We start from the raw sequence: 26,122 nt of genomic DNA, 5'->3' as shown, positions 1-26,122 counted from the left end.
GGTTTTTAAAAATCCCGTGGGAACTCTTTGATCAAAAGTAGCCTATATGTGCTAATCCAAGTAATAATCTATCTCCATTCTAAATGTCAGCCCAATCCAGTAGTTTTTACACACACACACACACGTACACACAAACTTTTAATTAGTGTGATTGCTGCGACAGAGAAATTTGCAGACCACTAGCAAAACAATGTTATCCAGTTAGAAATGATTACAATTAGTCAACCTGGTTGAGATTATATGGATATGAGATGGTATAGATAAGGATGCTTTAGTTATGTTTTGGGGTTTGTTTTTGTTCTCTCGATACTTTTTATTTTTTTTACCTTAAACGTCACTACTTTATTTTCCAAGCTCAACGGTGGTAAAAGAACATTCAAAATTATTTTTCCAGTCATATTTTCTACAAGGAATTCTTGCATTGTTAAAACTTTCTTTTGGTCAGGACCAGTCACTGAAAACAAATAAGGATTATTAAAATAATAAGAGAGTTTGGGAATGAGTTGCCAAACAGCTTTGATAGTTCCAATAAGTATAAGTGAATTTGTAAAGTGGTGATAGTAAAAAAAGAATACCCGGCTGGGCTCTTCCCAGACTTGGGCGCGTTAGAAACCCTCGTAGCTTTAGTTTTAAGTTAATGCAAATTATTATCACCACTACCTACATCATAGTTTGACAATCAGAAAGTGCACAATATTACCAATTTGAATAAATAACTTTGACATTGGTATTATAAACAACTAGCTGATACCCGCGACTTCGTTCGCGTGGATGTAGGTTTTTAAAAATTCCCGTGGGAACTCTTTGATTTTCCGGGATAAAAAGTAGCCTATGTGCTAATCCAGGGTATAATCTATCTTCATTCTAAATTTCAGCCCAATCCGTCCAGTAGTTTTTGCGTGAAGGAGTAACAAACATACACACACACACACACACACACACACACACACACACACACACACACACACACACACACAAACTTTCTCCTTTAAAATATTAGTGTGATGATTGTGTTTATCGATAAACTTAACTGAATATTAGTAGCAGGCGTTACTTTGCAGAAGTCCATGACATACAAGTTACCAAAAGCTTTGTATGCTGCAACGTGCAGCATGCAATAATATGCTCGCCCTCCCTCCCACTGCTAAACACGCAGGAAAAACAAGCCACCAAGCGAGCACTACCACTACCATCACGCAACACCACACAAATATTTTGATTGAGTGCGTTTTGGAGAATTTTCATGATGCATCCATTTTGATTGTTTTATAGTGAATACTCTATTTAGTTGCCAACAGAATTAGCACCCATTATGTTTGTATTGTGTTTTGTGGTGCAATAAAGTATATACATACCATTATGTCAAATATTAAGCTATGGTGATATAAAATCCTCGATAGCTCAACGGTTGAGGAGCGGACTGAATTCCGGAAGGTCGGCGGTTCAAATCCCATCCGTTGCACTATTGTCCTACCCACTCCTGGTACAAGTTTTACGCTTAGTTGGAAGGGAAAAGGGAGTATTAGTCATGATTAGCATGGCTAATATTCTTTTTTTTTTAAATCATAGGAAAAATAGGGCTACATTAGGGCTACCTGTGTCAAATGTACTAACATGTGACGGCTACCAGTGACGTCGGTACCTCGATGTCCTGTTAGAAATTCTCCAACTGTCGTAAACAGTGCTACAAGAGCTGATCGTGCTCACTAAGCTATTCTAAAGTATATTTAATAACTTACGTATAGTTACCATCGCACCAACAGTTTCAAAAAGCAGAAATACATCGGATTTAAAATCGGAATGTTGAATTTTTAAAAATAAATTTCCAGCCACGGTGGCTAACTAAAAAAAAAGAATTTAATAGAGTATGAAAAATAATAATAGACTCGTAATTATTAATTAATATAAACAAAAATTGGCAGTCGATTGTTGCCTGATATGTAATATAACTTAGAAACTAGAAATCAGCTTAGCCTCTTAATAATTCATTTGTTCTGTGGAAATCAATTATTTTTTTTGTGGATTTTCAAACATAAGTATTATACTTTTTTAAGCAATAGCATGTCGATGACGCGACCTTGAAGTTTTTACTCATCCCAAAATCAAAAGTAAAAGGTAGTAAAAGGTGTGTAAAAAGTGCAGTGTCTAAAGAAATTTTCACTTAAAAATTCCGTAAACGTAAGTTTATAAAACACTAGAGGATGCCCGCGACTTCGTCCGCGTGGATTTAGGTTTTTAAAGATCCCGTGGGAACTGTTGATTTTCCGGGATTAAAGTTGCCTATGTCAATTACAGGGACGCAAGCTACCTCGGTACCAAATTTTATACAAATCGGTTTAGCGGATGGGTTTTTGGGAATCCCGTGGGAACTCTTTGATTTTCCGGGATAAAAATAGCCTATGTCCGTCTCCGGGATATAAGCTAACCTTGTACCAAATTTCATCAGAATCGGTTAAACTATTTGGCCGTGAAAAGGTAGCAGACAGACAGACGGACAGACGCACTTTCACATTTATAATATTAGTATGGATTTATAAACTCCTCATAAAGTACCTTAATAGACCACTTATTAAAATACTTACGTTTCTGACAGTGACGTGAGCAACTTTCTCCAAATGTCTACTTAATACTTTGAGATAATTGAAACCCTCGTAACTTGATAAAGCTTTAAATATTTCTAAAGCCTCAACCAGTAAGTTTCCACTTCCCAGCACCAGGTTCTGGTCTATATAATGACCTTTAAGCTCTGACACACCACTGATGTCTATTAATAGTTTGGGATACTCTAGTATTGGATATACTCCTGAAATTTAAAAAAAAAACGTTTTTTTTTTTAAGTTTATTCATACCAAAAAATATTTTTTCAGTTCATATTCAGGTCATCCTGGTTATTATTACCAACATCGTAATTTAAGAAGTAGTAAGTGTTAAGATAAGGTAAGATTTGAAATCTCGTTCTTTTAGTCGAGTTGTACGTGGAAGGATCTGGGAACCTACCGCATTATTATCCCATTATATTATATAATAATTCTGATACTTTATAATTCTTTAAAACCGTATTCCTCTGAAATGAGTAAAAGATGAACAAGAAAAAGCAGTTGATAGCTCAATTTTTTTTGAATTAATAGCATCATAGTTATATATTATTTAAAACGATGCTATGTTTCAATAAATAAAATGAGAGACAACATTTTTAGAAGTGACAAGAAAAAAAATACAAATTTTTGAAAAACCTGGTTTCATTTTTATGAAGGTTACAAAAAGGTGAGCTTGGTATTTTTTACGCGATACTTAAGATTAGATAAAATAGTTCACCTTTTCCTGTGTTCCCATTGACCAGCATATAAGATTCCGTTCCTCTTTCCCGCCAAATATTAAACACATCAGTCAAATTCTCCACTCTGTAAAAGTCTCTATCATCACTGAGTTTTATATGTAGCACTTGATTTTGTTTGGGAACGATGCACCAATCGGCATGTCCACATTTGGACCCCGTACACAGGTCTCCGGATTTCTTACATATTTTCAAATCTTCAATGTCCAATATGTCGGTGGGTTTCGGCGCATCGGAGGCGAATGTCTTGAATGCCTCCAATATTGGTCTATATCCTGTGCATCTGCACAGATTGCTTCCTAAGGCTCTCTCTATTTCTCGCATTGTGCGTGGTTTCTCTTTCAAATAGCTGAATAAAAAAATCACATATTGTGCGATAGTAAAATTATTATCACTATATTATAGATGCGAAAGTGTGTTTGTTAACCCCCGACCCAAAAAGAGGGGTGTTATAAGTTTGACGTGTGTATCTGTGTATCGGTGTATCTGTGTATCTGTCTGTGGCATCGTAGCTCCTAATCTAATGAACCGATTTTAATTTAGTTTTTTTTGTTTGAAAGGTGGCTTGATCGAGAGTGTTCTTAGCTATAATTCAAGAAAATCGGTTCAGCCGTTTGAAAGTTACCAGCTCTTTTCTAGTTATTTCTGTAACCTTCGCTTGTCGGGGGTGTTATAAATTTTTAATTTACACTTGTTTGTTGGTTTATTGCTTTGTAGATTTGACCTTCAATCATGTCACAATGGAGCAACGGATCAATATGATTTTTAGCAAGAATATAGTTAAAGATCTGGGGAGTAACATAGGTTACTTTTATCCCGGAATATCAAAGAGTTTCCACGGGATTTTGAAACCTAATTCTACGCGGACAAAGTCGCGGGCATCAGCTAGTGATAATATACTTATGAACTAGTTGTTAGCAACACGATTAATTGGCACGGAACGCTTTTGTATATAATTTCGTTAATAATCACATATAACTCTATTTCATTACAAAATATGAGCTAAGTGGTGAAACGCTCTTCCGTTGTTTGTGTTTTTTGCCGGGTAGTATTTAAATAAACGAGTGAAAATAAATTCACATTATAGATTTCAAGAAAACTAATGTGAGGTAGGCAAAACGCCTTTGAACAAATAAAGCCAGAGGCTCTCGCTTGGATTGTGCAAATGAACTAATGGACTCTGTCAGTTTACCTGTACATATTCATGATCATCCCCGGTGAGCAGTACCCGCACTGGGAGCCGCCTCTCTCCGCCAGCGTGCTCTGCAGCGGATGGTAGCCGTCCAAGCGGTTCCCCACCTTCTCTATTGTCGTGATGTCCCAGTCCTGACATGACGTTATCATGACCATGCACTGAAATTAATGATTGTTTTTGTGTTATACGATTAGAAGTTAGTTTATTGGTGCCTCGGAGCTGGAGAAGACGAAACCGATGCTTACAGAATTGATACCCTGAGGTGGTTCTCCGTGGCGCTTGACAGCGCTCACGATGCAGGCGCCGCATCCTGCCTCCAGGCACTTGTACTTGGTGCCTCGCAGCTCGAGGTGACGACGCAAGTACTCCAGAAGAGTGGTGTCGGACCTCACCTCACACCCAACTAAAAACCATAATAAACAGCAGCTTGTGTAGACGCGTGGATGACATAAATTATTATTATCTACGAAGATTATTACTACTTATTATTAGATACTTACTACGAAGAGTGCATTTGCCAAGCAAGGGCTGTAGGCGTTTTATGACTAGGTACTCAACCACAGGTTAGTGATACAGGGTATGCTAAGTTCCAACTCATCAATCCTCATGCTACACATGACCACAAAATTTCAGAACAGAGGATCGGATGAGAAACAAGTGTAAATTAAATTAGTAACTAGAAAAGAGCTGATAACTTTCAAACGGCTGAACCGATTTTCTTGGATTATAGCTAAGAACACTCTCGATCAAGCCACCTTTCAAACAAAAAAAAAAAAAAATCGGTTCATTAGTTTAGAAGCTACGATGCCACAGACTGATACACAGATACACACGTCAAACTTATAACACCCCTCTTTTTGGGTAGGGGGTTAAAAATTTACATGCAAAAACAACGCAACTACAGCTTTTGAAGTACTACAGTAAAAACTGATGTAACTTTTGAATTTTCAGTTCGTTAGTAATTTAGAGAAGTAGTTTAAGCGCGCATAAGCATTCGATGTCATGAACGATCGAGCTAATAAACTGTCGATATGATGAAATATCGATAACATAAGCTATCGATGTTACCGAGTTCAATCTCTTGAGGTTCGATGTTGTGTAACATCGATGTGGCTTACGGGACCCTTAGAAATCACGTCATGCATTACCAGACACTTATATTCGTGGCAACCCCCTGCCAGGCGCCCTTAAAGTTTACAAGTGTAAAGGTGTCTGGCAAGGGATAGCCACGATATTTAAACTAATGATAATTCTTATGATAGTTACTTTAGTTTACGTCTTTTAGGGTTCCGTACCTCAAAACAAAAACGGAACCCTTATAGGATCACTTTGTCGTCTGTCTGTCTGTCCGTCCGTCCGTCCGTCGTGTCTGTCAAGAAAACCTATTAGGGTACTTCTCGTTGACCTAGAATCATGAAATTTGGCAGGTAGGCAGGTCTTATAGCACAAGTACAGGAATAACTCTGAAAACCGCGAATTTGTGGTTAAGTGCATCATTAAAAAAAAATTAAAATGTGTTTCAATTTTCAAAGTAAGATAACTATACCAAGCGGGGTATCATATGAAAGGGCTTTACCTGTACATTTTAAAACGGATTTCAATTTATTTTTATGTATAATAGTTTTTGATTTATCGTTCAATATGTTGGAAAAAATACCCGAGTACGGAACGCACAGTGCGCGAGTCTGACTCGCACTTGGCCGGTTTTTTTAATTACTTTTTATCGAACGATGTATGCCACTTCACTGAGCTATGTCGGTTACTGTTCTGCCACGGATCTCCTCATTTCTGATTCGATCACGTAGATAAACTCCAAGCAGAGCTCTCTCCATCGCCCGCTTAGTGACTCTGGGCTTTCATGAGACCTAAAGATAAAGAGCAATGAACTAACTATACACACCCGAATGCTTAACTCCGTTAACTGAGAACTGGACTCGATCCATGACCACGTCTTACATGTTACTGAACTCGGGTATATAACATGGAAAGATTCCGAGAAGTTATATATAAAAAGGTTTCAATGTATATTATACCTAATTAACACGTCTCGCACTAATAGTCGGTTATGCAGACAATACGGCCTAAACATTAACATATCATCATTTGTAATTTATAGTTACAATTTCACAAAGAGTATGCGCACATAATGATATGTATAGTATAACATAATTATGTAGGTATACATATAACCCAGCGTTAATTAAAATCCATCCATATATTTACAAATATATTATAAATAATGAAAGTCTATATCTGTCTATATCTATTGCCTTTTCATGACTCATTTATTGAAGTCATCACCATCACCAACATATCCCCAACCCAATACTGAGCACGGGTCTCTTCTCAGAATCAGAAGTCGTTAGGCTATAGTCTACGAGACTGGCCAAAGTCGGATTGGTAGACTTCATACACCTTTGGCCATTGGCCTTCCTTAAATAGCGCCACCACACCCGGTCCTCAGCCTTTAGGGTAGGCTAGGATGTCCAAGAGTGGACGTCCACAGGCTGATGATGATGATGATAATACATCTGTGAGAACGTTATGGGATACTCTGAGGCATGCAAGTTTTCCTTCACTGCTAAGCTAGTCTCTTTATAGTCGTACTAGCCGATGCCCGCGACTTCGCCCGCCTGGATTTAGGTTTTTCAAAATCCCGTGGGAACTCTTAGATTTTCCGGGACAGAAAGTAGCCTATGTGGTAATCCAGGATATTATCTATCTCCATTCCAAATTTTAGCCAAATCCGTCCAGTAGTTTTTGCGTGAAGGAGTAACAAACATTCACACACACACACATACAAACTTTCGCTTTTATAATATTAGTGTGATTCCTTCATTGCTGAAAATCGTGACTCCTTTCCATCACATAATGGCAGGTGTTCTCTTAGGATAATAATGCGGTGGGTTCCCAGATCCTTTCGCTAAATTAGTAATATTGCTTAAAATACACTTAACTCCGAAAATTTTGACATGCATGCCCAGGACCGAACCTGCGACCACACGAATAGAAGGCCGACGCGACGCGACTTCTCAACCACTAAGCTATAACGGCTCTTATCTTAAAGAGATCGGTGTGAAATTTTGTACTTGTGAAAGTTGGTCATTTTTCAGTTTATATGTATGAAAATTGGTATTTAATCTTTCATGTGAGCTTTCGAGACACTCCAAGCAAGGCTTTCGGGCAATAATGAAGATGTAAAAAAGAATAAAGAAAATACGTTTATTTTGTAATCAGTGCAACACATCACAATAACATTATGTTCTACCTAAGGGTTATATCACTATTCACTATTTAAATAAATGTAGTCATAAACTTTAATAATAAATAATAACAAACTTAAATATAATTACACTTTACACTAAGAAATGTTTTGTCTGCAATTTAATTATTAATTAATTAAGAAATATTTATTGAATTACCTATCTTCTACGTGGAAAAAAGAAGCCTCGAGGTTTTGTTACAACTTTTATAACCGTCATGAATGTATGCGCCTTAAATATAAATAAATAAATAAATAAATAATTGTTTACATTATTACTAGATTATTACAGTAGTTTACCATATATTTAAACTAAATACTAACAACAAACAATAGGTCACAAACTCAGCATAGCCTATTATTAACCTGGAATTAAAGTCTACTCAATAGCTCAATAGAGCTAAGTGGAAGAATGTCAGTCAACCGGAATGAATTGTGATTGTTACAATAACGGCCGTAGCCAGGGGTCTGGGGGTTCAAAAGTGTTCAGTAGTGGATAGTCGTGGTAAGTCCCCATCCGTGCAAAATCAGGACTTAATAAAACTTGAAGTCTTTTGGATCCGACTCGCATGCGACGCAAATTTTTTCCACCGTAAATGGTCCATCTGAAAGAGAAGATCATATTTTACTACTTAAAATACCGATCGAGTGTGAGTCGGGCTTCGTTCTTAAAGGGTTCCGTACGTAATCATTATGAACATCATATTTTGGGTGTACCTATGAAATATTTCTATTCCGAGTTAGAAAATCGTAATAAACCGTGAAAGAGAACCCAAATAAATCGTCTGTTTGGGTCACGGCTTACTTTTTATGAAAATTACCTTATTTTTTATGAAAATAAGTAGGTATATACCTATCTGGAACCACTGGGTAGTGGGTATGCCTGATTCAAGCCTCGCCAACGATATTGCCTCCCTCAGAGCGAAGGCGATCGCGATGCTCATACAAGTAGCAGGCTCTCCCGTTGCTGCAAACAATAACAAATCCATCGATTAATCGTAAAACAATAATTGTAGAGCAAAAAAATCCAAACAACGATCATCGACTAATCACTACATATCACTAGTGAATAACTACTCCAGAAAGGTAGGTAGGCATAAAATCAATCAAAATAAATACTATCAGACTGGGCTCACTTAGACAATTTGACCTGAGAAATTTGGCTGTACCCTTTTTGTTTTTGTAACATCTCTGTTTACCCATATTCACAATAAAGAAATTTGATTTTATTTAATATACGATTAAATATACGATTCTTATCTCACGGCACTTATCTCTTACGAAAGAGGGAGATAACGCAAGAATTTACGCGACTGAAAGAGACGCGTGTACTAAATTTTAAGCCGCAGTGCTGTGCTTAATTGCAATTTATTGCGTCGTAATAAAAACCGCTACTTATTAAAGTCATTGCGGATTTGACAAGGAGTATCTTATTCAGAAGAATCGGCAACTTTAATTTATTATTGAGGCATGAAGAAAAAGACCCAATTTACACTTCCTAATTCCGCAGTCGGCTGATTGATTTAAAGTAGAGTAAAGCTTACGATCTCTCAAATTAATCATAGAATATGTGACACGCTCAGGAACCTTTTGCTCCAAGAATGGTCTCGTTACTAAAGGACCGCCGTCTGAGGTAAACCCTGAAGTCCTCCGGGATGTCCAGAGCTTGAGGGATCCAGTAATCCCAAGTGCGGTGTGTGAGTAACTCCCCAGTGTCAGGATGGTATTTCAAGTTTTCACTTGTCCAGTAGCCAAGGCCAAAAATAAAAGCTCCTTCAATCTACAAAATATTAATATTTTCAATTTTTCCTATCTACCTTTAAAAATGTATAATCTAGACACTTATTGAAATAAAGCAAGCAAAAATATTATATGATTATATCCACGTTGTCCGCGTGGATTTAGGTTTTAAAAATTATGTGGGAGCTTTGTGATTTTCAGGGATAAAAATAGCCTATGTCCAGGTCTTGAGCTATACATATGTAAAACATCTCATTAATCTTTTGCCCAGACGCGGCATGAAGAGCAAACGCACAAACACACTTTCACGTTCTCCATAACGTTGTCAAAGGTGTGTGAAGTCTCCCAATTCGCACTGCGCCAGCGAGTTGGTGGACTAGATCCTCAAGCCTTCTCATTCTGAGAAGAGCCGCCTGCTCAGTAGTGGGCCAGTGTGTGATCATAATAATGATGACCATTCCGAGACTACTTTGGTTGTTATCTCATAGATATAAATATGATTGTTAATCAATACTTATACAATATTGTACAACTAAATTCTTATGAAAATGTCTGATATAAAATATGTGTATCTAACGTTAATCTTACTTGTCCAAGATCTATTTGAGGATTGACACTACGACCGGCATCTTCAATTAAATCAACTCGTAGAATTGAATGTTCTCCTGTCAAAACATCAATCTCAACTTCAGCCAATGTTATTCCATAAATATCATATTGCTGGGAGTCGTTCTGAGTAGTATAATAGTGGACTTGCAAGTCGACCTGTTGTCTATATGCTTCTTGTAACAAGTCCCGCCAAGAGGGATTATTCATCTGATTCCGTATGGGTGCAAGTCTTGATAGAAGTTCTTCACAACATCTACGTACACCTATCCCCACATATTGAGTTGTAACACTCGCTCCAGAGCAAATACAATTGGGAGCTATCATGGTATCATTAGGCTTTATCTGAATCTTATCCACGGGTAATTTTAAAAAGTAAGCAGCGATTTGTATTGCCACAGTGTTTATACCTTGACCCATTTCAATGCCACCGTGCGTTATGGACACAGTACCGTCATCGGGATAGACCGACATATTTATTTCAAAGTTTTCAGACACAGTTGTGGGCCATCTCATCCAACTAAATCTTAAACCGCGTTTTTTCCATCTGTTGTTTTTATTAAATTCGTCGCTTGCAGCTTTCCTCTCTTCGTATTCTGAGTTACTCTTCAATGTGTCCATCAATTCTATCAAGTCACCATGTGCTACTCTATCCAAGTTTTCTAAACGGACGTCGACCGCATCCAAGTTAAGTTCATATGATATACGTTCCATTACTAACTCGGCCATTGCTATTGCTTCTATCGTACCTAAAACGAAAGGTTATTCGCGACTTTAACAACAACTTTAGCTCAGATATTTTGCATACAGGCTGTAACCAGAACGCTAGCAAAAACAAAGACAGGTGATAGTAGTGATGATTACTGATAAGATACCATAAATAACCACTTTTTTTTTTCAAATCATGTATTTTAAAAGTACACAATATATTGAAATTTCCAAATAAACCATCTGACTGACGCTAGAGGTCAACAAACGTTCCATAAATATGTCACTCGAAGTCAATGCATTGTGTAGTTGAGGCACTGACCCTAGTTTTGCACGCTATACAATTCGGGTTTGAAAAATGCTAAATCACTAAAACTACAAGATAAGGCAAATGGTTATTGACATTGGACTGTGATAAGTTGGATAATAATAACGCCAAGTTTTTGTTAGCGTTCTAGTTACACCCTGTATTATTGTAAAAAATATATTTATTTTAAACTTTCTTACCAGGAGCTCGGACCCAGCTATTAGAAGCAGTATCAGTAACAGTATTATATCCCGCATGATCCCATCGTTCCTTTCTATAGCAATTGTAGTAACAATCGATGCCAAACAACATTAGAGGTTCATTGTATACATAACCATTGTCACTAAAAAGGTCGTTTCTTAGATACTGAATTTCACCTCTTGAGTTAACGTGAACCTATTTGAGAAGAATGTAATGAAGTTATTTTTATTCTTTGAACGAAATCTGTAAAAACAGGATGTAACGAGCACGCTAACAAAGTTGAAAACTGGTATAGATAGGATAATACTGTATTGTATATGATAATTACTGCTAGGATACCACAAAAAAATGAAAAAAAAAAAATTAAAAATCCTGTATTTTTTTAAAAGTTCACAATATATTGCAAATAAAACACCTGACTGACCTAGAGGTGATTTCTAAAATCGCCGCATCGTAGATGGGGCATTATTTAATAAATTGTTTGTACGACCAAGACAAAACCATTTCTGCGGGAAGACAACTATGAAAACTTCGCGCTGTACTTACTTCATAATTTCTCGAACAAGGCAAGCGTTTTCCTATTGATCTCATATTGATGTCAAGGGGTGTGTTAAATCTGCAGGGTCGATTGAGCTTGTGGACCACCAGAGCACTGGCTACAGCCACTTGTGCAGATCTGGTCAGTTTAAATCCGAAGCCACCGCCAAGTCGTCGGACGTAAACATCAATTCTGACAATTGACAAAAAGTTTTATTAATTTGCAATTTATGTAAATACTATTACAAAATTAGTCAGTCATCATCATCATGATCAATCCATTGCCGGCTTACTTTTAAGCATGGCTCTCCTCTCAGATTGAGAAAGGCTTAGGCCATTGTCAGCCACGCTGGCTCAGTCCGCATTGGCAGACTTACACACCTGTGAGAAGATCATGCAGAACTCTCAGGCATGCAGATTTCCTGATGATGTTTTCCTTCACCATCAAAGCAAATTATATTTAATTGCTTAAAATACAGACAGCTCTGAGAAATTTAGAGTTTAGGATTGAACCCGAATAGGTAGCTGACGTTTTACCCCTGGCTATCATCATGTAGCATAATACTGGAAATTAAAAATTTAAAAAAGCAACTGCCGAGTTTCTTGCTGATTTTCCTAAATAGGGGGGCATTCAGAATCAGGGGTAGATACACTTGATGGTTCAAGAGCTCTTATAAATGTTAATTTGAGTATAGATCCCTACTTCTATTTCACTTATTCCACCACTACTTCATTTACAATACCAAGGTTTGTATGAAAGGGTTTAGATGTAGGTTACACTTTTTGCTAATTAATTTACTTCTTTAAAAGACAGAGTTTACATCCTTTTATTTTTAAGCTAATCCTACATTAAAAAAATACCTGTTCTCATCTATGTTTAAAACCCTTGCAGCTGCTTGCTGCACTAAGTCCATCCACTGCGTCGCAGATATCAATTTGATTCCTTCTTCAGTAGGATAAGCCACACAAGCTAGAGTCTCCATACTGAAAGCGTATTGTGAATAAATTGTGTCGTCTGCATTTATTACTCTTATAGTATCTGTCCCTCTATCTGTTGCTCGATATCGTACATACTCGGAATACTTAGTAGCATCATTTTTATTAATTTTTATATCAATAACCGGCTTTCTTACGTTAGCATATTCAACGTGTACTAATTCTGCTGCCTTCCTAGCTATGCTCTCACATTCAGCTACAATGACACCAATAGGTTGATCGTAGTATTTTACTGCACCATTACAGAATAATTCTTCATTTCTTAAATTAATTATGTTAGGGGCTGGTATGAAGCTATTTACACCTGGTATGTCTGCTGCTGAGTAGAAGGCTATAACACCAGGTTCTCTCTGTAATCCAAGAAAAAAAAATCACGCAAGCTCAACTAAGTATTTTTTAAATCAAAATCTTTTATAATCGGAGTTTATATTGTATTAAAACCTTTTGTCTTACCAATGCAATTGAAGGGTCAATTTTCGTTATAGTTCCAAGCGGGACTTTAGCCAGAACAAACTCCAGGAACACTTCCCCCGGGAGAGATGGAGTATCGTCGGCATATTTTGCTTCCCCCGCGCATTGTATCTAGAAATCAGTTCTGTGTTACACAAGAAATTGCTTATTTTGTTGCAGTGGAGCTACTGGATTCAAGCGGCGCAAGACTGTGGCGTGTAGAAGTCCACACATGAGACCCATGTCCAGCAGTAGACGTCTATTGGTTGATAATGATGATGATTGCGAAAAACCAAATACATCCATATACGTACAGCATGTTTTTGGTACCGTTTACTTTCCTGCTACACCTAAGAAAAAGCCAGACAATAATATCCGAAATAATAGCCGATCTTGTTCAGCTGAAGATGTCTTTTGTGTACTTTCATAAATTAATGCCTTTCTTCTACTTAGTAATAACTTGATAAGCTAAGCCGGTTAATTCCTCTATATTTTGTCCAAATATAGCACCAATTTTTTACACTGATGGATGGATCACAGATAACCTGAATAATAAGCTAGGCTGATTTATAGCTCCATGAATGGATGGATAGTGGAAGTAATATTTATTAACCGACTTCCAAAAAAGGAGGAGGTTCTCAATTCGTCGGAATCTTTTTTTTTTTTTTTTTTTTTTTTTTTTTTTTGTATGTTCCCCGATTACTCAAAGACCCCTGGACCGATTTGGAAATTTTTTTTTTTGTTTGAAAGGGTATACTGTGCAGGTGGTCCCATATAAATTTGGTGAAGATTTGATGAATATCTTCGGAGATGGAGAACAGAACTCCTCAATAGATAGGAGCAAATTGCTCGCGATCAGTGTAATAGCTTAGTAAACAGTAGGGTATTAACTGGGCATAGCATATTATAGTACAGTGGGCCACTAAAAATTGTGAAATAAAAAATTTTCAAAAGAAAAATAAAACCGACTTCAAAAACCACGAACACTAAAAAGTAAAAAATAATTTTTATTTAGCTACACGTGTAATGTACCTAGGTATGAAGTCGGGCGAGCTTCACTCTTGGATTTCTAATTTTGTTTTAATATGCTCGCTCGACTTCATACCTAGGTACATTACACGTGTAGCTAAATAAAAGTTATTTTTTACTTTTTAGTGTTCGTGGTTTTTGAAGTCGGTTTTATTTTTCTTTTGAAAATTTTTTTTTTCATATCCTATACTGACTGCAACTCAACGGATTGCGAAGCTAAAGTGGCAATGGTTGGAAGATAGTTCGAAAAACCGATGGGATCCCAAGGTGCTAGGATGGTTGTCTCACATCTGAATGCGCAGCGGTAGCTGACCACCACAACTGTCGTGTGTGTCTACCACACGTGTCGTGGTGTATGGAAGTCTCTACGAGAGACCTATGTAAAGCATAGACGTCTACCGGTTGACAATCATAATAATTATAACTGGTTATACTTACCAAGCCATCAATTTTTGGTATCGGTTCATTGAGTGGCCAGACATTCGGATTTGTTTCAAACACTTGAAGACTTTTAGACACTGGTCTGGAATCTCTTAGCTTGATGGCTCCAGAGCAATAAACTGGGTTCAGAATATTATGGGGGCAAAGCTCCAAAAGACCCTGAAATTGATAAAATTCGAGAAATTAACTGTCGTTGAATAATCTAATTAAGATATCAGAACCTAGCATGTGGAAATTATCGAGAAAGAGATGACAATAAAGTAATGTTTTGCGGCAACAGGATCAAAAATAAATAAGACTTTTTAAAAATAATTTATTTTTAATTGTAAAAAAAGGTTACATTATACATATCATTTTTGGAAATTGTTACTTTAAAATTAAATACAATTTCCGATCAAACTAAAAAATTTAAATATTTGGAGCATCAAGTTTTTCTTATCGATGAAATTATATCCAATCATGAAAAAGCACATAATGTTGAAACATCATAGTGTATTTATAGGTATAAGATTGTATTTACAGTCTTACCTTATAAAAGAGCCCCAAGGATACTTGTCGCTTGTATGCAATGGGCGGATCAAGCAAATCATTCACGAACACAAGCTCCTTCTTCAATACATCCAGAGCACCTTGCAGAGTTTCATTCGTGAACAGCTCTCTGCCCTTCAGATATTGTTCAGTTTTATACGCACGAGTGATGGTGACGGAGAGACCACTGTATACAATTCTGCTGTCAATGACTGTGGAATTCTCGTCTATTTTGTAGAGGAAGCCGGCGTGAACGAGAGCGTGGGCGTTCTGGGAACGTGGCATTATCTGAAATCAAACTCACTTTAGTGCAGGTAATTTTGGATCGAACCTTAAATTGTTTTACTAAGCTTTGACCTTCAAGACAAATATTCCATGAGTTTCTAAGTATATCCAGTCCGGGAAACACGAAGCAATATTATTTACCTTAAACGTTGCTATTTTATTTTCCAAGCTCAACGGCGGTAAAAGGACATTCAAAATAATTTTTCCAATCATATTTTCTACAAGAAATTGTTGCATTGTTAAGACCCTTTTTTGGTCAGGACCAGTCACTAAAAAATAAGGTCTGTTTTAGACAATGCGGCTAATTATATTTTGTACACTATCTCTAAAGGTCATTAGTCCGCTCAAAATAGATATTCAAGGTTACATAGGCTGCACTAAAAGTATCGGGAATGGAATATTTCCACTGTCCCTGTCATATTAAAATCTTTTTAATTGGAAACTCCTTGGTTTTAAAAATCGAATACCATTTATTTATTTAAAAAAAGATTCTCGGTCTTTTCACAAGGTCTTGTCGAACTTGTTTAGTCGTTGAGAAAATGGAATTGACTCGAGAAAATTCTAGAGCGATGATTTATTATGACTTTCGAAGTGGTTTAACACAAAAACAGTGTTTTGACCGGATGATTTCTGCATTTGGTGATGAAGCCCCATCTAAAACCACATGTTATCGCTGGTTTGCTGAATTTCAACGTGGACGTGTCAAGCTCAGTGATGATCCCCGTCAAGGTCGTCCAAAAACTGCAGTCACCCAAGAAAACGTTGATGCTGTGCGTAAGCTGATTGAAGAAGATCGACATGTGACATACCGCGAAATTCAGGCAACTTTAGACATTGGCATGAGTCAAACACAAATAATCTTGCATGAACAATTAGGTGTAAAAAAGTTGTTTTCCCGATAGATACCGCATTTGCTCTGTGAAGAGCAAAAAGCGGCTCGCGTTACTTGGTGCGTCAGAACTCTCGAAAGATTCCACGCAGGATCCTCAAATGCTGTATACAACATCGTATCAGGTGACGAATCCTGGATATACGCGTACGAACCCGAAACAAAAAACCAGTCACGAGTTTGGGTGTTCGAAAATGAGTTAAAGCCAACAAAAATTGTTCGTTCACGAAGTGTTGCAAAAAAAATGGTGGCCACGTTTGTCTCCAAAACCGGCCATGTTGCGACTATTCCTCTTGAGGGACAAAGAACGGTTAATGCAGAATGGTATGCAAGCATTTGTTTGCCACAGGTCGTTTCTGAACTCCGTAAAGAGAACTGCAACCGCCGCATCATCCTCCATCACGACAATGCGAGTTCTCACACCGCGCACAGAACAAAAGAGTTTTTAGAGCAAGAAAACATAGAATTATTAGACCATCCGCCGTACAGCCCCGACCTAAGCCCTAATGATTTCTGTACTTTCCCTAAAATAAAGAATACATTGCGTGGTCAGAGATTTTCATCACCTGAAGAAGCTGTGGATGCCTACAAAACGGCCATTTTGGAGACCCCAACTTCCGAATGGAATGGTTGCTTCAATGATAGGTTCCATCGTATGGAAAAATGTGTCAAATTTCGCGGAGAATACTTCGAAAAGCAATAAATACATTTTTAAATAGTAATGTTGTGTCACTTCCTTGATTCCCGAAATTTTCAGTGCCGCCCTCGTACAACAATTCGTACAGAGTTAAAAATTGGTAAATTGTTTGGATCACCAACATAAATGTATTGTAAAAAGTCTCCATCTTCGCATTTGCATTTGCCTGCTAAAGGATAAGTTTTATCATAAAATATGTCGGACAAAAATTTTAGATCATATATTTATCTACCAATCCTGAGATATCACGATTCTAAAATTCGAAGGAAAACTTTCAGAAGCGCGATATTATCTCAGGAAGGGTGATTCTTAGAAAAAATATAGATAATTTTTATAATAAGTCATAAAAATTATGTTTATTCTGAGCATACTGCGTCCCTTTAGGAGTTCAATTTTTACTCTGTAAAAATGAGCACGAGGCGACCTTGAAATTTTTACCCACCCCCAAATCGCCCATACGCCTAAAAAAGTTTTCACTTTAAAAACAAGAGCTGATCGTGTTCATATTTATGTATATTTTAGTGACTTACGTATAGTAACCTCCGCACCAACAGTTTCGAAAAGCAAAAATATATCGGATTTAAAATCAGAATGTTGATTCTTTAAAATCAAATTTCCAGCCACAGTGGCTAACTAAAAAAATAGAAACATTTTAAGAAATAAATAAAACAGATGAACGATCATAACGGCGCAGTCATAAACGATGTGGTCGGGTTCAATTCCCGACAGGGGTTTGGAATTTTATAATTTCTAAATTTCTGGTCTGGTCTGGTGTGAGGCTTCGGTCTGGCTAGTTACCACCTACTGGCAAAGCCGTGCCGCTAAGCGATTTAGCGTTTCGGTACGATGCCGTGTAGAAACCAATGGGGTATTGGTTTAATAAAAATTGCCATACACTGGAAGGTTCCAGGCTAGCCAGCTTCCATTTTACACCACTTAACACCAGGTGAGATTGTAGCCAAAGGCTAACTTGTATCGAAATAAAAAATATATAAATGTATATTAAATACAATAAATAAATTATATAAATTCGACCCGTTGACAGATTTCCTGTACTTTCAGACCCTCAAATTTCCTCAGCTAAAAGTTATTTGACGATTGGAAAATCGGCCCTAAGGAACATTTGTAAAACTGCTCATACTCAAACACTTACGTTTCTGACAGTGACATGGGCGACTTTCTCCAAATGATCACTCAATACTTTGAGATAACTGAACCCCTCGTAACTAGATAGAGCTTTGAATATTTCTAAAGCCTCAACCAGCAATGTTCCACCCCCAAGCACCAGGTTCTGGTCTATATAATGACCTTTAAGGTCTAACACACTACTAATGTCCATTAATAATTTTGGATACTCTAGTATTGGATATACTCCTGAAATAAAAGAAAACCAGTTCTTTAATTTAAGCTCTTTCTATTAAGTCCCTGGCAAGTGTAAGTTAACCTAGAAGTCAAAATCTCTTTTTTTTACTCGATTTGTATGCAGAAGACCCTGGACATCCGTAGCATTGTTTTATCCTAAGAGAACTTACTATCATGTGGTTAATGGAAAAAAAAATCATTATCTTCATTCTTTGATTAAATGATTATAAAGAAGACGAGAAAACGAGACACTTGATAGCTGTTCAGTAGCTGAATCAATAGTGTCTGGTGGAAAGCTTCGGCCGTAACTAGTTACAACCCTACCGGCAAAGCTGGGCCGCCAAGCGCTTTGGTGTTACGGTACAATGCCGTGCAGAAAACCAAAAAAGTAGAAGTTTAAATAAAACTGTCATACCCCTTCCAGGTTAGCATGCATCATGGCTGAGACTGCAGTCAAGGGCTAACTTGTATCCAAATTTAAAAAAATTAAGATTACGTAACATAGTCCACCTTTTCCTGTGTTTCCATTGATCAGCATATAAGATTCCGTTCCTCTTTCCCGCCATATATTAAACACATCAGCCAAACTCCCCACTCTGTACCAATCTCTGTCATCACTCAGTTGTATATGTAGCACTTGATTTTGTTTGGGAACGATGCACCAGTCGGCATGTCCACATTTGGACCCCGTACACAGGTCCCCGGATTTCTTACATATTTTCAAATCTTCAATGTCCAATATGTCGGTGGGTTTCGGAGCATCGGAGGCGAATGTCTTGAATGCCTCCAATATTGGTCTATATCCTGTGCATCTGCACAGATTGCTTCCTAAGGCTCTCTCTATTTCTCGCATTGTACGTGGTCTTTCTTTCAAATAGCTGAAAGAAAATTCACAAAAAATATATTTTGGTGAAAATTTTTGAGCAGACATTATATTCAAAATTTTGCATATGTTTTATTTTAAAAAGTGCTTACATTATACTCAAATGATATGTTTCAAACAACAAACTAAGGATTCACAAAAATAACTGAAACAAGGTTATAAAATACCCTTACTAATGTACCAACTAGTCTTTGAACGAGGTAACATGCAGCATGCAGGCCACGCGGTAGTAAAGGATGGACCTACCCAGTACATATATTCTGTTTGGCTTTTTTTAAACGGTGATTGTCAAACGATAAAGTTGAAAACCCGACTGCTAGTCATCGCTGAAATATTTTCTGTCGCTTGGTATATTTTAATGTTATTGTACATTTATATTCATGAGCTCAGAATTTTCTCCTCTTTCATATTATGCTATCCCACTTGATACAATAGCAAAAAAATATTTTTGGAGACCTTCACTTTTTTTGATGTTACATCCGTTAGGTCAATTTTTTTGTTTAAAATATTACAGCCTATGTCACCCGGATCTTTACAACGAATCAATGAACACGTCGTTCATCAAAATCGGCCCAGTAGATTAGACACTACGGTGGAACACACAGAATCTGGATACAAACATACATACATGCATAGACTGCTAAAATCATAACCCATCCTTTTGGCTTTGCCGCAGTCGGGTAGTAAAACAAGACTGCTGCGGTCTCTTCCGCCTTTATTTTAAGACTTGACTGTTTATTTTGCCAGGTCCTGTCTCGTGTGCTGTCGCGCCTTGTAAAAAACGCGCGTGACCTGCAGCGTATGCGCAGCGCATGCCACTCAAGTGGATTTCGACATGTATAACAAGAGTGAATGAGCATGGTCCATGCAAGTGTGATCCAACCCAGAAATCATCATTGATCATCACTTTCGATAAGGCACCCTTGTCATCATGCACAAACCGAGTAAATACGTTGAATAAATAAAGCCAAAGGTTTTCGATTGTTCAAATTATAATGGACTAGCTGACGCCCGCGACTTCGCGTGGATGTAGGTTTTTTAAAATTCCCGTGGGAACTCTTTGATTTTCCGGGATAAAAAGTAGCCTATGTGCTAATCTAGGATATTATCTATCTACATTCTGAATTTCAGCCAAATCCGTCCAGTGGTTTTTGCGTGAAGGAGTAACAAACATACACACACACACACACACACACACATACAAACTTTCGCCTTTATAATATTAGTGTGATTTAGTTCACCTGTACATGTTCATGATCATCCCCGGCGAGCAGTACCCGCACTGGGAGCCGCCTCTCTCCGCCAGCGTGCTCTGCAGCGGATGGTAGCCGTCCAAGCGGTTCCCCACCTTCTCTATTGTCGTGATGTCCCAGTCCTGGCATGACGTTATCGTGACCATGCACTGAAATTAACGTTTATTTTTATTTTATATGGTTACAGGTTAGTTTATTGGTGCTTCGGAGCTCGGATTTCCAGATGCCCCGTATTATACGGGGTTTCCCGTATTTTAGGGTATGACAATACAGAAAATAAAATACGGGCTGAATGAAGTTCCCGTATTTTTTACAAATTAAGCCGGAGCTGCCTGGCAAAACCAAACTTTAACGTTTTGTCCAGTAGAAAAAAATATTTTCCATGTGCGGCAATGCGTGGACCAATACCCGCGTAGCCGAAACCGACTCTATGTTGATACTGTGTATCAAGGGGCGGAATTACAAGTAAAATGTAATTTTAAGTTAACGTGCTAAGATTCATATAGATTTATTTCATTAAATGAAGAGCTTTCAAGAGCCGTTTCTTCAAACAATAAGTATTAAAAAATATCTATGTAAAACACTGTCTCCTGTAGAACAATCTAAAACGCGTATTTTTGATGCCGGCAACCCGTAAATCTGGAAGTGGTGGCAACCCTACTCGGAGCTGGAGGACACGATGCAGATGCTTACAGAATTGATGCCCTGAGGTGGTTCTCCGTGGCGCTTGACAGCACTCACGATACAGGAGCCGCATCCTGCCTCCAGACACTTGTACTTGGTGCCTCGCAGCTCGAGGTGACGACGCAAGTACTCCAGGAGAGTGGTGTCGGACCTCACCTCACATCCAACTAAAAACCATAATAAATAGCAGCTTCTAGATCTTTCCTCATAGGTGTTACTACTTGTGTAGACGCGTGGGTGACATAAATTAAACGTATTTCTTGCAGTTGAACTACTTGATTCATTTGCGCAGACCGTTAGTTGGGTTTTAACGAGGCAAAGAACAGACTAATTTTGTAAAATTTCAGATCGAATAATGTACAAAATTGTTGCTTGTAATGGAAAAATCCTCCCTCCAACACGATGGACCGATGATATTAAACGGCTGGCGGGAAGTGGCTGGATGAGGAAGGCTGAGGACCGGGTGTGGTGGCGCTCTTTAGGGAAGGCCTATGTCCAGCAGTGGACGTCCACAGGCTGATGATGATGATGAATGGAAAAATACATGTTGCAAGAACTGACATTTGGAACATAAAAAGAAAAACTAAGTACTGACTAATAGACACATCATTGCCTCAATAGGTGTTAGAAAATTAAGTACTATTTGGTTTTAAATTATTAAATGTAAATAAGGTAAGTTATAATTCTTTAAACAATACACAAATACTATTACGACAAACAATCACTTATGATCCTATGTAAAAATTGAAATTATTATACCACGAAGATTGCGTTTGCCGCGAAAGAGCTGTAGGCGCTTCAAAACTACTCACCTACAGGTTCCTACCTTACTTACTATTAGAAAGAAAAAAGAAAGAAAGTGCATTGATTTGTTGTATTATTAGCAGTAGAACAGAATCAAAAAAAGATCACGCCACTCACTCTACCACATGGTGGTGTGGAAATGAGTTATTTAGCCAAAACGAGTGTTGGAGTGGGCTTTGTGGCGCTCGTACGCTGAAACTATTGAGTCTACAAAAAAAGGTGACTACACAAATTGTAGGAAATTGTCTCTAGTTTAATTGTTATATAGCCATTTTTATCGTAAAATGAGTGGGAAAGAAGTTATCGTGAAAAAACTGTTTTTGGGCGCCGTTTTTCCAAGATGGCGGCGCGAGCGGCAAAGGTACAAGGTGGCAAAATAAAAATTCGGAAAGAGTACATCGAAATCTATAAAACCACCAATTTGCATAACATTCTGAAAACTTTCCATCTCATATTACAGAATTACTGGACTACAAGCTAAGGTAGAATTTTTAAGATTAGAAGTTAAGATTTGATTGTAATTAATAAAGCGACATAGTCACTCAGTGACTAAGCATTTAAATAAAGAGTTTTTTTTTAAAGTACTTTTTATCGAACTATGTATACCCTGCCCATTGCCGATTCAGCTTCGTAATCCCCTGAGCTATGTTGGTTATTGTGGTTCTCCCACGGATCTCCTCATTTCTGATTTGATCACGTAGGGAAACCCCAATCATAGCTCTCTCCATCGCCCGCTGAGTGACTCTGAGTTTTCTTATCCATACTAATATTATTAAATGCTTAAATTTCTGTCTGTCTTTCTGTCTGTCTGTTTGTCTGTCTGTCTGCAACGTTTTCACGACCCAACCGCTGAACCGATTTTAATGAAAATTTGTACAGATTTGGGATACATCCCGAGAAGGACATAGACTACTTTTTACCCCGGAAAATCAAAGAATTCCTACGGGATTTAATAAAACCGAAATCTACGCGGGCGGAGCCGCGGGCATCCTCTAGTGAGATCTAAAGATAAAGAGAAACACTATACACACCTGAATGCTTAACTCCGTTAACAGAGAACTGGATTCTATCCATGACCACGTCTTACATGTTACTGAACTCGGGAATATAATATGGAAAGATTTCGAAAAGTTATATATAATAAGGTTGCAAGGTATTTATACCTAATTAACATATCCCGCAATAATCGGTTATACAGACAATACGGCCTAAACATTAACATATCATTATTGGTAATTTATAGTTACAATTTCACAAAGGGTATGCACACATAATCTATACTAGTTTTTTTTTTAAGAATATTAGCCAGGAGTGGGTACGACGATAGTGCAACGGGTGGGGTTTGAACCGCCGACCTTTCGGAATTCAGTCCGCTCCTCAACCGTTAAGCTATCGAGGCTCTGGGAATAATTATATATATCATAACAATTACTATATAGGTAAGTATAGGTATAGCCCGGCGTCAATTAAAATCCATCCATATTATCTACTAATATTATAAATGTAAAAATCGGTCTTACCTTTCCATGACCGGTGAAGTCATCACCATCTCACTACTGAGCACGGTTCTCTTCTTAGAATGAGAAAGGGTTAGGCTATAGTCTACCAGACTGGCTAAGTACGGATTTGTAGACTTCACACACCTTTGAGAACGTTATGGGGAACTCTCAGGTATGTAAGTTTCCTCACAATGTTTTCCTTCACGGATAAGCTAGGCTAGCGAGTAATATTGCTTCAAACACAAGTAACTCCAAAAATTTTGAAGTTCGTGCCCAGGATCGAACCTTCGACCACACGATTAGAAGGCGCGACGTGACGTCTCAACCACTAAGCTATAACCGCTCTTATCTTGAATAGAACCGAAAAAAGATGGAAGCGAAGAGAGAAAGATACACAAAAACCTCTATAAGAAAACTAGAAAAGAGCTGATAACTTTCAAACGGCTGAACCGATTTTCTTTGATTATAGCTAAGAACACTCTCGATCAAGCCACCTTTCAAACAAAAAAAAAACCAAATTAAAATCCTTTTAGGAGCTACGATGCCACAGACAGATACACAGATACACACGTCAAACTTATAACACCCTTCTTTTTGGGTCGGGGGTTAAAAATAATTTACCACCACCACTGGTTCGGAATTTATCACCGCGGTGGCGTATCGTAAGAGTGAATCGCTTTCAAAGACGCGGGACTCAGATGGTGCACATTCAAATCTTGATAAAACTTTTTTTTAAATTATATTAACTACACCTTGTTATAGACTGACTGTTGATTTAAACAAAAAAAAGTAAATTAAAATCGGTTTATTCGTTTAGGCGCTACGATGCCACAGACAGATACACAGATACACACGTCAAACTTATAACACCCCTCTTTTTGGGTGGGGGTTTAAAAAGGAATGTGATTGATAAGGAAATAAAAAATTACTTACTATAAAGGAATATTTTATTTATTTTATTAATAGTCTATAATATAAAAATAAATAATAAATAAAAATTAAATAAATATTTTTATATAAAAATATCTTGTAAGTAGGTATTACTTGTGCTGATAAGTATTTTTTGGATAGGATCAAATTAGTTCTTAAATGTGATATTGAGGCCATAGTTTAACTATTCCTTTTCACAAGGAAAAGAGATTGAAACTTCAACCTCACCTCGCCTAACCTCAATCCCACAATCTTAGACTCAAGAACTATTATTAACTAACTAAGGCACTAAAGAAACGTTGACATAGTAACACTTATTCTTCCTGGTTCCGTATTAGGAATAACTTTGAGAATTGAAATATTTTTCATCAAAATATTGGTTGTAGTCTCCCAGTTGAAGTCTATATTCCAAAGCAAAACGCTACAAAACTTCGGGCATGGAATGCGCAATGACATATCAAATTCGTTTCCAAAACATCTTGTTGGTACTCAACGTCGCTGAGTTCCACTTCTCTCTCTCGTCTGGCTTTACAAAGATTAGCCAACGTCAAGTTTGTAGTTATTTGTAACAAGTTAATTAAACTATACAAGTATGGACCCCGTCTGTGCCGGCGCTCGCCGACATACGCATGGCACCCCCTTAGAGCGCTTTCCAGTCAGTTTTAACCAAAAAAACACTCCAAAAAGGCAGAGCACGCCCGGCAGCTAACACCAACACAGACGAAGTCCAATGTTCCACTTCTTACACGACTTTAGATTAACTTTTTCCTCGAATCTCTTCAACCACTCACAGTGTTTCTTTTAAATTAAAGAAAACTTTATTACCCACTTGTAAATAGCGGTTTATTTACTTAACGAGAAGAAATTATATTTCACAGCTATCATCACGTCATAATTTTTAAGAACTAACTTACAATTAGGTCAGTTTTATTGGTGTTATATACAATAATATAATAAGCGTATTTCCAAGGCCACAACGTTTGCCCTAGCTTCACAACTTATTGCATTTTGAATTAGATATTCGCACAAAACACCATTAAATAGCACAACAAATCTCGTACTATTTTAATTTGAACTAAGCCGACAGTTCATTTAATTTTTGATCTACCCTCATATTTTTATAAATTCCTATAAAAGTGAACCCACACTTATCCGAGCCGAACGCGTCGAACGAAATGAATTTTAGAATTTTGTATATGAACCTCATGAAACCTCTTACACTTCCGCGCGTCGAAGATTCGTACGAATCGGCTCGGATAAGTGTGCGTTCACCTTTATTCATAATTATTATAAACCGCACTTTTTTATTGGTGCATGATGAAAGAAATCGATTTACGGGTATAGCAAACACACGCCACATACACACATGCACAACACTAACGCACATGCGTTAGTGTTTGTTTGGCGTGTTTATAAAAAAAGGTCATAATTATTAATAACAAAGGTTATTGATGAAATAGCTTTGCGGAAATACTACACCAATTTTGAGGCCGACCGTACAT

The 26,122-nt window shown here is 37.5% G+C and overlaps 2 protein-coding genes across 2 annotated transcripts in view; both read right to left on the bottom strand.

Moving 5' to 3' along the window:
- LOC123873140 (xanthine dehydrogenase/oxidase-like) overlaps positions 1-6,472 on the bottom strand; it is a 110,799-nt gene extending 104,327 nt beyond the window's left edge. Inside the window, 5 exon segments of the mRNA XM_045917854.1 lie at positions 2,579-2,803; positions 3,316-3,683; positions 4,527-4,687; positions 4,775-4,932; positions 6,430-6,472. Coding sequence (XP_045773810.1) covers positions 2,579-2,803; positions 3,316-3,683; positions 4,527-4,687; positions 4,775-4,932; positions 6,430-6,472 — 955 coding nt within the window.
- Positions 6,473-8,297: 1,825 nt separating this feature from the next.
- LOC123873119 (indole-3-acetaldehyde oxidase-like) lies at positions 8,298-23,265 on the bottom strand. Its single transcript, XM_045917829.1, has 17 exons — positions 23,223-23,265; positions 21,397-21,554; positions 20,692-20,852; positions 19,078-19,445; positions 18,359-18,579; positions 17,736-17,838; positions 15,761-15,888; positions 15,335-15,622; positions 14,804-14,965; positions 13,340-13,468; positions 12,752-13,236; positions 11,900-12,083; positions 11,353-11,548; positions 10,120-10,886; positions 9,379-9,571; positions 8,645-8,758; positions 8,298-8,396 (listed from the first exon to the last, which is right to left on the bottom strand). The coding sequence occupies exons 1-17, from the start codon at positions 23,263-23,265 to the stop codon at positions 8,326-8,328; spliced, it is 3,771 nt and encodes a 1,256-aa protein (XP_045773785.1). The 3' UTR covers positions 8,298-8,325.
- Positions 23,266-26,122: the final 2,857 nt, after the last annotated feature.

Source organism: Maniola jurtina, chromosome 16 (genome assembly GCF_905333055.1).
Source record: "Maniola jurtina chromosome 16, ilManJurt1.1, whole genome shotgun sequence".
In the NCBI taxonomy this organism is placed as follows: Eukaryota; Metazoa; Arthropoda; class Insecta; order Lepidoptera; family Nymphalidae; genus Maniola; species Maniola jurtina.
Note: the sequence above shows the minus strand (reverse complement) of the source record. Positions and strands in the feature narration are given on the sequence as shown.